The sequence below is a fragment of the Dipodomys spectabilis genome, unplaced genomic scaffold (assembly GCF_019054845.1).
Source record: "Dipodomys spectabilis isolate Male_0828 unplaced genomic scaffold, ASM1905484v1 ptg000125l, whole genome shotgun sequence".
Lineage (NCBI taxonomy): Eukaryota > Metazoa > Chordata > Mammalia > Rodentia > Heteromyidae > Dipodomys > Dipodomys spectabilis.
Genome location: NW_024870802.1, coordinates 18,773,189 through 18,788,185, shown reverse-complemented (window position 1 = coordinate 18,788,185; position 14,997 = coordinate 18,773,189). Strand labels below are relative to the sequence as shown.

At 41.9% G+C, this 14,997-nt stretch overlaps 1 protein-coding gene across 1 annotated transcript in view; it reads right to left on the bottom strand.

Annotated features, from left to right (window-relative positions):
* The window catches only part of Myof (myoferlin), a 133,778-nt gene that overhangs the window by 87,292 nt on the left and 31,489 nt on the right, over positions 1-14,997 (bottom strand). Inside the window, 6 exon segments of the mRNA XM_042689201.1 lie at positions 1,011-1,061; positions 1,144-1,206; positions 3,123-3,251; positions 3,850-4,019; positions 6,467-6,554; positions 8,360-8,468. Coding sequence (XP_042545135.1) covers positions 1,011-1,061; positions 1,144-1,206; positions 3,123-3,251; positions 3,850-4,019; positions 6,467-6,554; positions 8,360-8,468 — 610 coding nt within the window.

The following is a 14,997-nucleotide window of genomic DNA, read 5'->3' as shown; positions in this document are numbered from 1 at the left end:
CTCCCAGAACTAGACTTAAATTCCCATCTTACCCACTTTGCATCCCAGTGCGTGTTACATGTGTGACCCACAGAAGACCCTCTATTCTTCACTGTTGAATGAATGAACTAGTCTTAAAGCTGGGAAGGGTGACCAATATATCTACATTCATCTGAGACTTTCTTAGTATCTGCATGAAAGTACAAGGTATACTGGGACCGTTAATCACTATGATAATTAACCTAGAACAATGCCTTGTCCAATACTCTTCCTCCTTCCACTAACACTAATGCCAGTATTAATATAACCATTGTTTAAACAGTGTAGGCACTCATTGTGCCAGATACTTTAAGTGCTTTGCATACATTATTTCATTTAACCTTCCCAAGAATCCCATTTTACAGACCAAAAACAAACAAACAAACAAATAAACTAAGCACCAGAGAGACTGAGTTCCCTTACACCACATAACTAGGTGGTAGAAGACAGATTACAGCACAGCTCTTTCTGACCCAAGACTTTTCGTGAATGGAGTACTTCCTTAGAGAGGCAGCTTATTCTCTATATTCTCTCGCTATATATATAATTGCTGAGAAATAATCAACCAACTATTTGTTTAATTCCAGTGAGAGTTACTTGGAAAAGCATGGTGCTTTTGCCTGGTTTGGTTTTTCCTCTCATACTTCAGACTTAACAACTTCTGGTTCTGAAAATGGATCTAGAGCTCCATTGGAATTGATGGGGGATTCTTGCCTTTGTAGCCATAGGTTTGCTTCCATCCATAGATGGAACACTGGCAGGGAACCTGATATGGGAGCTTCAAAGCATCTTGCTTTGGGGCACTGTTAATATTATACTTTGGGAGCAGATAAGACCCAAGCAGCTCTCAGCAAGGACCATGGTGTTGGTCCTTTAAACACCACCCTGAGATGTTACCCAAATAGATACTCTGAGACCTGGCCAGGAATCACATTCCTTGTAATTATAAAAGTTCTCCAGGTAAGTTGGGTGAAGCAGACTGCTGTCATTACCTTGAATTCCCCCATCAGAGAGTCTGCCCGCAGAGAATGGGAGTTATAAACCTGGAAGAAAGGAGAGGGTTGAGAAGGCTGCTGCCCTTGCCTGGAAGCTAGTGAGCAACTCCCTCCTTCCCTTGCTACTTACCCGGATGCTGACAATCTCATCCATCAGTTCTGAAGGGGTTATGTGGACATTGTAGAAAAATAACTGTTGAAACAACAGAGGACATGTTAGAATGTTAACAAGGGATTCAGATTTGATGGGATCTGATACTACAAGTCTGGGAGCTTGTTTACAAAAATACAAAATCCAGGGGGAGGGAAGGGATGGTAGGAGAAAAACAAAGGAGGGGGTAACAATGCTTGACAAGAAATGTACTCATTACCTTACTCATGTAGCTGTAACCCCTCTGTACAGTATCTTTACAATAAAATAATTTTTTTAAAAAATACAACCCCCCCCCAAAAAAATACAAAACCCATTCAAAGTGACCTTTGACCATGGCCAGGCCCTGAAGTTTAAACTTCGTGCATACCCACTTCCTCATGTTGGAGAAAGAAATAAAGAACAAATGTAGCATCTATTTAAATAAAATCATTCATTTGGGATGAAATACAGATGTAAGGTTAGCTTATGTTGTCTGGCTTCCTACAATGGGTGTTTAAGGCTGGTGTGACCTGCAGAGCTCTTTTAGTTCACTAACTTTTTATATTCATCGCCTTGGTCTAGTGACTCTAATTTTAATCTTTCCAATAAAATGCCTTCAAAGAAAACTTTGATAATCTATTAGAGTTTCAGTTAATGTCTCACTACTAATTGATTAATGTCTCACTAGTTAATGTTGACCACAGTTTAAGTCATTGCAACAGCTAAGCTTCAAATGGTGGATCCTTGGGAGATGAATATTAGCTATTCAAAGGTTATAGCAGATCAGCTCAATAAAAGTTAGTCCTAAAGAAAAAAGTTTAGCATTTATTTAAAATAGATGCTTTTCTTCAAATTTTTACTCAGAAATATTTCAAATCCATAAGAAAGCTGAGATGATAAACATGACTTTTCACCATGTTTCTAACCATTTTAGGGACATTCACTTCACCTTTTCCATTTTTAACTATGAAAGAAAGTTCTAGATATTATGACATGCCCATAAAATACATTTGGAAATCTGGATGTAGGTAGTTCCTACCTGTAATTCTAGCTACTCAGGAGACTGAGATAAGAGGATTGCTATTCATAGCCAACTCCAGGCAGAAAAGTCCATGAGAATCTTATCTTCAATTCAGAAGGCCACAGTAGAAGTGTGGCTCAAGTGGTAGAGTGCCAGCCTTGAGAGAAAAAGCTCAAGGATGATACCCAGGCTTTGAGTTCAACCTCTAGTACTGGCATACACACACACACACACACACACACACACACACACACACACACACACACACACACACTCCAAGATCTTGTGGGATGATGTAGTAGGTCAAGTGGTAGAGTACCAACCTGGCAATCATGAGGATCTGAGATCAAACCACAGTACTACAAAAATTTGTGTTCATCAAAGACATCAGACCAGTATTACAAATAACCCAAAAGTGCTTTATTTAGTAGATACATTAAAAACTCCTATAGATCAAATAACCAATAAAAAACAAGCATAGGACTAAACAAAAATCTCACTTAAAAAGATAACCAGCTGGATGCTAGTGGCTCACCCCTGTAATTCTAACTACCCAGGAGGATTCTGGTTGGAAGCCAGCCCAAGGCAGACAAATCTAAGAGATTCTTATCTCCATTTAGCTAGCAAAATGCTACAAGTGGATATTTGCTTCCAGACACACCCTTGAGCAGAAAAGGCAAAGCAAGAATCCTGAGGCCCTGAGTTCAAGCCCCAGTGCCCCAGTAACCCACTACCAGTACATACACATATATAAAACAAAAAAAGAAAGAGCAAAGATAGATGTAGGTGACATCATGTGTTTTGTCATCAGACAGAATGGATCCAAAGGAAAGTTGTGAAAACATCAGAATGACTCAGGTCAGCTCACCAGGTGATTCTTCACTCCATGTTCAACGCTGGAACTCAGCACAGAACAGACTAACCGAGCAGGTACGTCTATTCTCCAGCCACTTACCTCATCAAAAAATGGATTGTTCCCTCTCTTGATTCTTGTTCGGTGTGTCTGGCCACAGATGTGGACCTTGACCACAGGCCTTATGTTGTTTCCACTTAGCTGCCGACCCTCAATCACTCTGACTCGGATCTGTAAACACAAAAGGGGGTGTTGCTAGCATCCCTACCCCAATACCCCAGCGTGGGGTACAAAGGCAGCTTTGCTGGTGTGGGTCCTGGTGGCTAATGGTCTGGGAGGGGTGATCTCTGCTCATTCCATCTCTAATCATTCCCCAGATGGAAACTGAGTTATCGAAATCCAGAACAGCTGGGAGATTAAAATAGTTCAGAAGTGGTCTGGAAAAGGCCGGGCATGGCTAAGGTCACTGCTCTGACTTCTAAGCTCTGGTGATATACTCACTCCCTTATTCTAGAACCATCTCTGAGGTCTCACGCAGTGCCCACCGCTATGAGCACTGCCGTATCTGTGTTTTGATTGTTTGATTCACTCTTGCCTACTTCCAAAGGGCGGGAAGTCTGGATATGTTCCTTGGAAGTGCCTCAGGGGTATGACTATATCCACTTCTGCTTACATAAGGGGCACTTCGCTTGTTGGGTTGATGCCTGATATCTGTTTACCAGATGAGCCACTCCCCATGGGAACAGGCCTGTCATTACAGCACTGTCATTGCTGGGACATGGGCTATGTGGTGATGAACAAGAAGGCAGAGCACCCAGGCAGTGTCTACCTGGAAATCCTGTGGCTTGTTGGACAGTATCCGCCGAGTCTTCTTGCCTTTAGCAAGCCTCCTAGCAAGATGAGCTTCCGACATTGTCCCCGTTGGTCCTTTCGGCCCAGGAACTCTGCCTGGACCATCTAATCTGTCTTCATCGCCTGGGTCTTCTTCTTCCTCTTCTCCTGGGTCATCAAAAGGGAATCCAGTTAGAAATGGTGCTTACCTTTGAATGTCTAAGTACCCCTGGTCTGCTGGCCATAGACCTGGTCCTGCTGTTAACTTTCAATATTTCCAAGGTGACTGATGAAGGAGATGATCTTAATGCCACTGACTTGGGACTTGGGGTTCAGATATGGTTTTGTTTTCTGTTTGTTTGTTTCAGGAAAAATGTGCCTCTGGTGTATTGGCGCTTGCTCAGACTTCCTTCAAAGAGACCAAACCAATTGCCAGAGACCTTACATCTGTCATTCTAATAGCTGAGCCACCCCTCCAACTAAGCTTTTTTGTTGGTTAATTGGAGATCAAGTCTCACAGACTTTTCTAACTAGGCTGGCTTTGATCCTTGATCTTCAGATCTCAGCCTCCTAAATAGCTAGGATAATAGTCATGAGCCATTGATGCCCAGGCCAACGCAAGATTTTTTTTTCCAGTGGAAGTTGGGTAGCACTACTGGAAAGATAAATGAAGTATCCCTCATATGGAAAGTGTTGTATGCATCCTGAGCATTCAGTCTCTCCTCAATGGTAATTTCCTTGGAACCAGATATCTGTAGCATACCAAGAGGTATACTTTAAGGGGGTTTAGAAGATTTGTATCTTTGTCTAAAAAAATATCAGTGTTTATTCAACCTGCCTTTGGATTTTAACAGTCGTCTTTTGCAATTCAAAATCATGGGAGAGATTTCTTTCTCACATGCAGCTGCATGAATCTGGCTGGAGTTAGCGTGACCGGATTGCCACGTCATAGTGTGGCTTTTTAAAGCTTGGATTCTAGGAGCCATTTCCTAATCAATAGTGTTCTTGTTAACATATAATTCAAATATTTTCAGTAGCCTTCTTTTTCTTGCTTTTTTCCTCTTCTTTTAGTGCCCATCCTGTGGCTTGAACTCAAGGGGGGTGAGGGCATACTCCCTTAGATTTTTGCACAAGGCTAGTGCTCTACCACTCAAGGCAAACCTCCACTTTCAGCTTTTTGCTGGTTAACTGGAGATGAGAATCTCCTGGACTTCTTGCCTGGACTTTTGAACAATGATCGCCAGATCTCAGCCTCCTGATTAGCTAGGTGTCTGGCTTAATGGGCTAACTAAGGGGAAGGGGCAGAGGGCAGTATTTAATAGTTATCCCCAGCCATCCTATCTTTCTAGAGATGCCATACTCTGCCTGTGCTATTAATTTCTTTCTCATGATGAAATAATCTTCTTGGGTGATGGCACTGGTTAGGCAGAAGTTAATTACCCTGGAACAAAGGTCATCATAAAAGGAGAATAAAGGTCTAGCCTATGAGTGTAATTGTAAAGTATGACACAGAATGAGAAATAACAAGCATACAAGATTTTGGAGATAAGGCTTTCTAAAATGTTAGAAGTTATGCATGTAAATGTGTTCTACTGTAAATAACTCATTATCTCCCTCCTTCTCATTCCAGTTCTTAAGTAAACAGCACTAGGTGCTCCCTAAGATTTCTGCTGTGGTTCTGATTCTTAGACCAAAAAGGCTACAGTGAGTCTCCCTAATAAGCAGCTATGCAGACACAACTTGGGGGCCATCCCAGCAGAGTGGCAAACTCATTGATGGCAAAACAGCGCCTTTCTCACCTCTGTAAACGGCATGGATAGGTGTTAACAAATGCCCTCCCCCACACTGGATGAACTTTAATTTCAAGCAAAAGGACTTTGGTATGGATGGAATGAATGACACATTGAAGCAAAGGCATCTGGGTATGAATGAATTTTTGCATTCCTACAATTGAACCGGCACAAATTTAACAGATGGCTCTTCAAAAATAGCTCTAAGACTTTAAAAATAATTCATTCTGGCTACAGAAATCTAGAATCCAGTTAAGTTGACTGACAGCCAGTGAAACAAGTTGCCATGGTAACCTCCACTGCCAGAGATGTTTTTCCCCCTTTCTGTGTCCTATGTTGTCTTTACTGTGGCATTTACATTTTAATGAATAGGCATTTCTTTTGTGTTCAAAGGAAGATTAACAAGCTAAAATTTAAAAAAAATGTGAAAATATGCAAGTTAGAGGAAGTACGTATTTATGTAAATGGTATATACATGTATATATATATATATATATATATATATATTAATTGAGCCAACCAAAAAAAAAATACAGACCAAGTATTCCATATTATACTATTAAGGTAATCAATAACAAGTGATATGCTGTCTTGCTTTAATTCTGTCTTCTCATTGGTCTAATCTCCCAAATTGTTTCTCCTTTCCTTACCTTACCCAACTCTTCCAGCTCCCCTTCCCCCTTCCTCCCTTCCCATCCTTTCCTCTCCTCTGTCTAGTGTGACAACATGGCAGGATTTCTCTGGAGCCCTTCTTGTATAATTGAGCAGACTGTGTTTGGGGAAGGTTCCCCTTGGATGGCTGGGCCTCTGAGAGGGTCAGCTTACCTCCCATGGCTGGCATGCTCATCCCACTGGGGTCGTTTGGGTGTGGAGCTGAAGGCGGGTCATAGCCAATCACCAAATCAATGGTAGCCTGGGTAGAAATAATTCATTGCCCAGAGAATCAGTAAGAAGCCTAGGAATGTTACCGATTCAGTGCAAATCAGTTCAGCAAGGGTAACTCTGGAACAAGTACAGTGGCTCACACCTACATTTCCAGTTACCAGGGTAGAGGACATTGGGATAAACATGGTCAAAAAGTTAGCATGACTCCATCCCTACAAACGAACCAGGCATGGTATCATGATCCTATGATCACAGCCACGCTGGGAGGCGCAGATAGAAGAATCCCAGTTTGAAGCTGGCCTGGGCAAAAGTGAGAGATTTATCTGCAAAATAATTAAAGTGAAAAAGGACTAGGGGTATGGCACAAGTGGTAAAGCACCAGTCTAGAAAGTGAAGTTCTGAATTCAAACACCAGTATATCACACACACATACTCAGAGCAACAAAACAACAATAACAACAAATAATACCTCTTCAAAGGGCAGGACAGTGAGACAGACAGGGAGACAGTTTCTATCTCCCCACAGGTGAGCCAAGGTAGAGTAGGAAAAATGCTTCCTGTCTCAGGTTGCCAAGTGTGCTGTTGCTAGGGGCAATGTCATTACCTGGGGTGAAGCTGTAACAAGCAAGTGGGAGCTTGTGACTTCCTCCCTCCCAGAGTGGAGATGGCTTCCGCATGCAGAAGTACAGATGTCAAGGGATTGATTTACTTGTTGCTCTTAAACTTACATAATTATTAACTGCTGACATTTATTTCTGTATCTCTCGCTAATAAAGAATTTTAAGGGACTTGCAAGAAATGTATAAAACAATGTGATCCAAAAAAACAGGATAAAAAGGGGAAAATCAAGCCTGATTAAAGAGGAAACAAATATTCAAATCATTAAGTTTATCACCACTGCCATCCCTCTGACATTAAATGTGATCTAAGCAGCCTCAAAGTCAAAGCAAAAGAGGAAACAAAATGTTATGTAACATTCATATTCAGAAAAGAGAAGGAATCTGTGACTTACAAGAGACAAAATTATCCCTGCTTAGAAAATCTTAGATAAAGCATGGCAACTTTGTAAGACCTTGCTAGTTACCAAAGGAAATCTTGAGTTGATTTTTTTTAAAAGCACATTTGAATGCTGATCTTAGATATATAGAGAGGGACTGTAATTAGAAAACATTCAGCCATTAGTACAATAATGAAGACAATGATATGAACATCTTAATGTCTGATACTGGGAACTGAAGGTAATGGCATAATGGTAACCCTGGCCTGGGTAACAGAGCTGCAACAGAGGGGTCCCACTTACTCTATATTATTGTCACAGAAAATCAATCACAAATTTGTTTGTTCTGTGTTTCAAAGTGAAGGATAAGGTCCATATCATTTGCAAATGGATCCATTTATCACAAAACCAGACTTCCAGATTTTACATACTGAACTAATTCTCGATCTAAACTTTTGAGCAAAAAAAACTTTGCTGCACTTCAATGCCTTTTAGGAAGAGGTAAGGCTAGGCACCAGTGTTTCATGCCTGTAATCCTAGGTACTCAGGAGGCTGAGATCTGAGGACTGTGGTTCAAATTTAGCCCAGGCAGGAAAGTCCATGAGGCTCTTACCTCCCAATCAACCACTAAAAAGCTAGAAATGGAGCTGTGGTTCAGGTGGTAGAGTGCCAGTCTTGAGTGAAAAAGCTAGGGAACAGCACCTGGGCTCTAAATTCAAATCCCAGTAGTAGTGTGCACGTACACACACACACACACACACACACACACACACACACACACACACACACACAGAGGACCAAAAAAAAGAGACAAAAACAAGAGTTAAAATACTTACCCCAGTGTCCTGCCCCCTGTCATTCAGCAGGGAAATGAGTTTATAGGGCAGTGATCTGCTCTGGTCCCCAGTCAGATCCTTCAGTGACACAGTAGCTGTGCCAATTAATCTGCAGGGGAGACAAGAAAACACACAATGTCAGAGAGGTACATGTCCTTTGACTCATGGACCTCTCAGATCCTTGCTATTGGTCTGCTACCATTAATAAGATATGGGTTGTAGTATTTCACATGAGCAGGCCAAGTAGGCCACCTTTCTCTATAACAAGAAGGCATTTCAAGATCAAACTAAAATGCTCAACCGTCATGAAGAGATGGAACAGCGGGAACACAGTCCCCCCCGCCTTACCCCCACCACCCCAGGAATCCAGGAAACAGAGCCAATAAGATAAAAACTCACAATCACAGGAAATCAAGTCCTCTGTAATAGGAATTTAAAGGACCCATACCTTTGCCCCCACCCCTTGGCAAACATCTCAGGGGCCTACTTGGAGGCTAGGTTGTTAGATTACTAATGGGCTAATTTGCTTCCTCATACTCTGGAGCAGCATTCAATTTTGGATGTGTTTCCTGTCCTCTCTTCCTGGACTCTGGGGTACAGCAGGCACTTGCCCTATTTCTCATTGCACATAATATACTGGTACAGTCTCAGACTTGTGCCAAGTCCCACTATGGTGAGACTCCTTGGAAATACAGATAGCTCCTGTTTTATTATCCAACCCAGTACTAGGAAGTTCAGTATCAGCAGGTACTGAAAAGAGACCCAGCCAATGAGAGTAACTAAGGCCACACATACTGAGATGAGTGTCTAAGATGCCTCTTTTTTAACAAGTGGCATTTTTTGTCAGTGTGGGGCTTGAACTCTGGACCTGGGCACTGTCCTTCAGCTCTTCAGCTCAAGGCGAGCACTCTATCACTTGAGCTACAGTGCCACTTCCTAAGATGCCTCTTTTTTAATTAAGGCATAGGATTTTTTTTAAATTGCAGAACACACTGCCTGAAAAAGTTAGTCAACATAAAATGTAAAAAGAAAACATAACCTATGGAAGTGTCTACAACTTGAAAGAACCAGGAAATCTGAGTCCATGTAGGGAACAGAAGATCCACTCACGAACCACAGTCAGAAAGGCCTTCTTCATCTCAGTATGATACTGAAGAGACAGAGTCTAAGAAGTCTAAGAAGTCCTTAGTGTTTCCTTCTGACATCTTGTCTATATTTGCGGTGACTTATAGTTATACTAATACAGAGCACAGGTGACAGAACAGTAAGTTACTAGCATTAAGGTCCAAAAGTGGTTTTGTTTTGTTTGTTTGGGGTGCTGGAGATGGAACCCAGGGCTCTGCATTTGTCCAAGAAGAGAATCTTTATTAAAAAAAAAAAAAAAAAAAAAAACCCAGGGAAATCGGCTTAGTAGCAGATTGCTTGCCTAGCATACATAAAGCCCTGGGTTTGATTCCTCAACACCATATAAACAGAAAAAGCCAGAAGTGGCACTGTGGTTCAAGTGGTAGAGTGTTAGCCTTAAGCAAAAGAAGCTCAGGGACAGTGCCTAGGCCCTGAGTTCAAAGCCCAAGACTAGCAACAAACAAACAAACAAAAAACCCCAACGTTAGCCAGGTGCTGTGGTACACACCCATAATTCCCAACTCAGGAAATTGAGGTAAGAGGATCCAAAGTTCAATGACAGTAAGAGCAAGTTAGCAAGACACTGCCTCTAAAAACAACGTTTAAAAAGACTGGAGATGTGGCTCAATAATGGGGCTCTGGGTTCAATTGCCACTACCAAAAGAAAAAAAAAATATCCTGGGTGAGCTAGGTGTAGACTCACACCTGTAATCTTGGCACTGAGGAGGCGCCTCAGAGGAGCAAGAATTCCAGCCTATCCCAGGCCATAGAACAACACCCTGACTCAACAAACCAGAAAAACAAGTAAGCAAACTAATAAATTCCAAGGCCAAGGAAATGGTAGTTGGGTATTTATATGTAACTCTACACTTTTCAGAAAAATTACTAATAATGAAAGTTCATTTGGTGAAGAAATAATTTGTCTTACCTTACAATTTAATACAGTTTCTTTAAAAATCAGGCGGTGGAGCTGTGGCATAGCTCAGTGGTTCAATTCCCAGTATTGAAAACTAAAATTAGGAAGTGGAAGTTGAGGTCAACCTAACTATATCTTTTTATTTAGTTATTTATTTTTGCCAGGAGTAAGGCTTGAACTCAGGGACTGTAGCTCACTCATCCTGCTTGTTCAGCTGGTACTCTTACCACTTAAGCCATGCCTCTGATTTCTGTCTGGGCTGGTCTCAAACCATGACCCTCCAGGTCTCAGCCTCTTGAATGAATAGCTAGGATTACAGATGTGAGCCATTAGTGACCAGCTGGATACACCCTTGTTATTTTTTTTCTTTTCTTTGTTTTTCTGTCCAGTCCTCTGGGGCTGGGTACCACCCATCCATCCCTGAGCTTTTTTTTTTTTTTTTTGCTTAAGACTAAAACTCTACCACAGTTTCACTTCTGGCTTTTTGGTGATTAATTGAAGATAAGAGTCTCCAGAACTTTTTTGTCCCGTCTGGCTTCAAACTTTGATCCTCTTATCTCAGTCTCCTGAGTAGCTAAGATTACACGCATAAGCCACTGGTGCCAGCTATAATTTTTGAATGATCATAGGCATTGTCTCAGACTTCAGAAATAGGGCTAGATTGTAGAGCTGGGGTCTGCAACCCCACCATATATTTTAATACTTCTGTCATAGAAGTGACTTCACTTCCTGTGAATAGATATACTATGTTGCACAAGAGAGAAAATGGATGAAGGGCCTGTTTCCATTTTCCCAGTGATAGAGGACCCCACTGTTATGGTTTCTGGGAAAGAACACGTTCTTATAGGAAGCAGAACACACCAGACTCAACCACATGCAACACTTGTTCAACATCACACAACCTCCAACACCCACTCAGATCTTCCTCTCTGCTAATCTCACAAGCAGAATCTGTAATTGGCAGCAGAAAAGGAAACTTTTGTCTCCAGAGGGATAAGAATGAACTCTTCATCCCTTTTTCTCAATTTAGAAATGATGGGAACTTTATAGATTTTTTAAATGGTTATGTTTACATGGTGTCATTTTTAGATTATTTTTCTACTTTCTACGATTTCTGTTCCCCAGACATAATCAGATCAGGGGTCTATACCTCCCTCCATGTCTACCAGATACAGCAGTGATCCTTAACACAAAGTAGGATTTCTCAGGGCTCTTCCACACCTCCCTCAGCCCCACAGAGCTGGAGGAGAATTTCTTTCCATATTTTTTTCAAAAGGACAGTCAGCCATGGGGTGGACTAATTGAGCTTTTATGAAGAACAAATGATCCAGGTAACTGTGGCTCACACAGATTAAGACCTGAAAGATCAAAGTTCAAAGCCAGTCCTAGAAGAGTCTGTGAGACTCCATTTCCAATTAACAAGACGCAAGACTACAGGAATGGTTCAAATGGTAGAATGCTATCTGTGAGTAAAAAAGCTGAGAGAAGTAGGAGGAGAAGGAAGAGGAAAAAGGGGAAAAGAAAGAGAAACAAAGAACGTGGTACATGATTTTAAAAGTCATTACTTTTTCTTTTTTTTTAATTGGTCATGGGGCTTGAATTCTGGGCCTGAATGCTGTCCCTCAAGCTCTTCAGCTCAAGGCGAGCGCTCTATCACTTGAGCCACTGTGCCACTTCCAGTTTTCTGAGTGGTTTATTGGAGATAAGAGTCTCACGGTCTTGCCGGGCGCTGGTGGCTCACGCCTGTAATCCTAGCTACTCAGGAGGCTGAGATCTGAGGATCGCGGTTCAAAGCCAGCCCGGGCAGGAAAGACCGTGAGACTCCTATCTCCAATAAACCACCAGAAAACCGGAAGTGGCGCTGTAGCTCAAGTGGTAGAGCGCTCGCCTTGAGCTGAAGAGCTGAGGGACAGCGCCCAGGCCCAGAGTTCAAGCCCCACAAAAAAAAAAAGTCTCACGGTCTTTCCTGCCCAGGCTAGCTTTGAACCGAGATCCTCACATCTCAGCATCCCGAGTAGCTAGGATTTCAAGCATGAACCACCAGTACCTAGCTTAAAAAGTCATTCCTTTTTAAATGGCTCACTTGCTTTTTAGTGACTCACACCTGTAATCCTAGCTACTCAAGAGGCTGAGATCAGAGGATAGCAGTTCAAAGCTAGGCTGCAGCAAAAAAGTCCCTGAGACTCTTATCTTGAATAAACTACTCAAAAAAGCCAGAAGTGGCACTGTGGCTCAAGTGGTAGAGAGCTAGCCTTGAGAGGCTCAGGGACAGTGCCAGGCCCTGAGTCCAAAATCCAGGACCAGCCCCTCCCCCCCAAAAGTCATTACTCTGGTGTTAAATGTCTAAATTAGTAGATACTTTGCCTTGTAAATTGTGAAAACAAATGAGTTCATCTTTCTCACACTTCATGATTCATAGTTCTGTAATTAAGGTAACACTGTGCTTTGGAACTTGTACTGATCTGTATTTGCTAAAGTCAAAATGACCTAGGCCTCTTCCCATAGGAATTACATCTCTGAAATATCAGGAAGCCAGGCCCAGATGACGTGGAAGGGGAAGGAGGCCTGACCTTGGAGTGACACTAATTCTCTCCAGCTTCACTGCTGACATGGTGACACCATTCCTGGCTCCATGGTAAGGGACTGCCAAGCCTTGTCATAAGCATTGCAGCAGCCCTGACCTCTGCCCCCAGATGCCTGTGTTGACCCTGCCCTCTGCCCTCTGATGCCTGTGGTGGCCCCCAGTCATGAGCATCACACACATTTCCACACATAGCTGATTGGCCCCAAAGGGGCAAATGTCCTCAGCTTGAGAACAATTCTAGTTCTAGCTCTAACTATGTCCCAACTTTTTTTGAGGCCTTTTCTAAGTTGCCCAATTCTCTCTCTCATTATTGGCAATTAGGTAGATGGAATAATTTCACAGACCCTTTCAGCTATAAAAGTCTGCTAAAAGTCTGTGGCTTGACTATACATTTCTTATATACATCTATTTAGGAAATGGTCTCATGTTGATTTATCTTCCCTTAAAGCTCTTTCTGTCTCATTGAGGAAGGGAAATCTATAGAACCACACTGGACAATCTAAAATGCTAGGCAGGCTTTCTGGCTTCAGGAGTATTGGCCATCAATGTTATGGATCAAAATTAATTCAGACAGAGAGAAAAGTTAGTCTAATATTAGAAATGTGGAACTTAGTGAATGTTGTATAAACAATAAAGAATTGTGGGGCTGGTGGCTAACTACAAAGAACTGGATTACCTACTTAAAACAGCCTGTCTGTTGACTTTTTATGGTCCTAGGTAGTTTCACAACTTTCATTCTGGCTTCCTTCTCCATGAGAGGGTAATAACAGATCACTGACCAGAACAGAGCAAAGCAGAAGAAGCCAATGACAAGAATCTAACTTAAATTCCTTCTTTTAGAAAACTTTAATCCAGTGACTTTGATTAAGATGCATTATACTCATAAACTGGTTGAACTCAAACTTTTGTATAATTACTTAAATTACTTGGGCTCACATCTGTAATCCTAGCTAGTTAGGAGGCTGAGATCTGAACATCATAGTTCAAAAAGCCAGCATGGGAAGGAAAGTCTGTGAAACTCTTATCTCCAACTGACTGTCAAAAACTCAGAAATGGAGCTGTGGCTTAAAGTGATAGAGTGCCAATCTTGAGCACAAAAGCTGAGTGCCTAGGTCCTGAGTTCAAGCCCGAGGGCAAAGAGAGAGGGGTACAGGGGAGGGAAGAGGCTGCTAATCCCATTTCTGAGATTTGCTTTCTCATAACATTCAGGTATTTTCCTGGGTGCTTAGGGGCTCATGTCTTTAATCCTAAGGACTGAGGAGGCCAAGACATGAGGATGGTAATTCAAAGTCAAGCAGGACAGAAAAATCTTATCTCCAATGAACCAGCAAAAAAAGCTAGAAGCAATCCTAAATGCTAAGTGAAAGCACTACCAGCAGAAAGAAAGAGAGAAGGAAGGAAAGAGAAAGGAGGAAAGAAAGAAAGAAAAAAAAGAGAGAGAGAAAGAGAAAAAAATGTAGATTTTTTTGTTAGTAGGACAGGGAATATATGAGAAAACTTTTGGTTCTTTCTTTTCTTTTCTTTTTCTGAAGTAAAGCTAGCATGTGTCAATGAGAGCCTGGAAATACTTTAATCCTAAAGATTTTTAACAGTTTGGCTGAGTTGAGAAAAGATGCAGAATTACTAACTTCCAAGAACCAAGGTGGTGAGCAAGGGAATGGTGGCTAAGTCCAGGCTCTGCAGTAACTCCAGCCTGGCCTGTTTTCTGTGCTGTTGCCTGGATACAGAATCCTATAAGAAAGTGGTTGATGACTTGGCCTCCTACACAGGGGATGGAACAGCTCGATCTGACCACAAGCCCATTTCCTTTTGGGGATATGAAGCTGAACCAAAAACCTTCCTTTTGCATTACTAATGCTATAAATAGGTCCAAGTAATACGATGTAGCAGTCATGGAGAATTCTTACCCAACAGTTCATGGAAAAAAATAAGATAGCTTTCAGGGAGCTGATAGCCCATCTTAAAACAAGGCCAAGGTCTCAAAAGGAAACTACAGAATCTCAGGGGCCATTG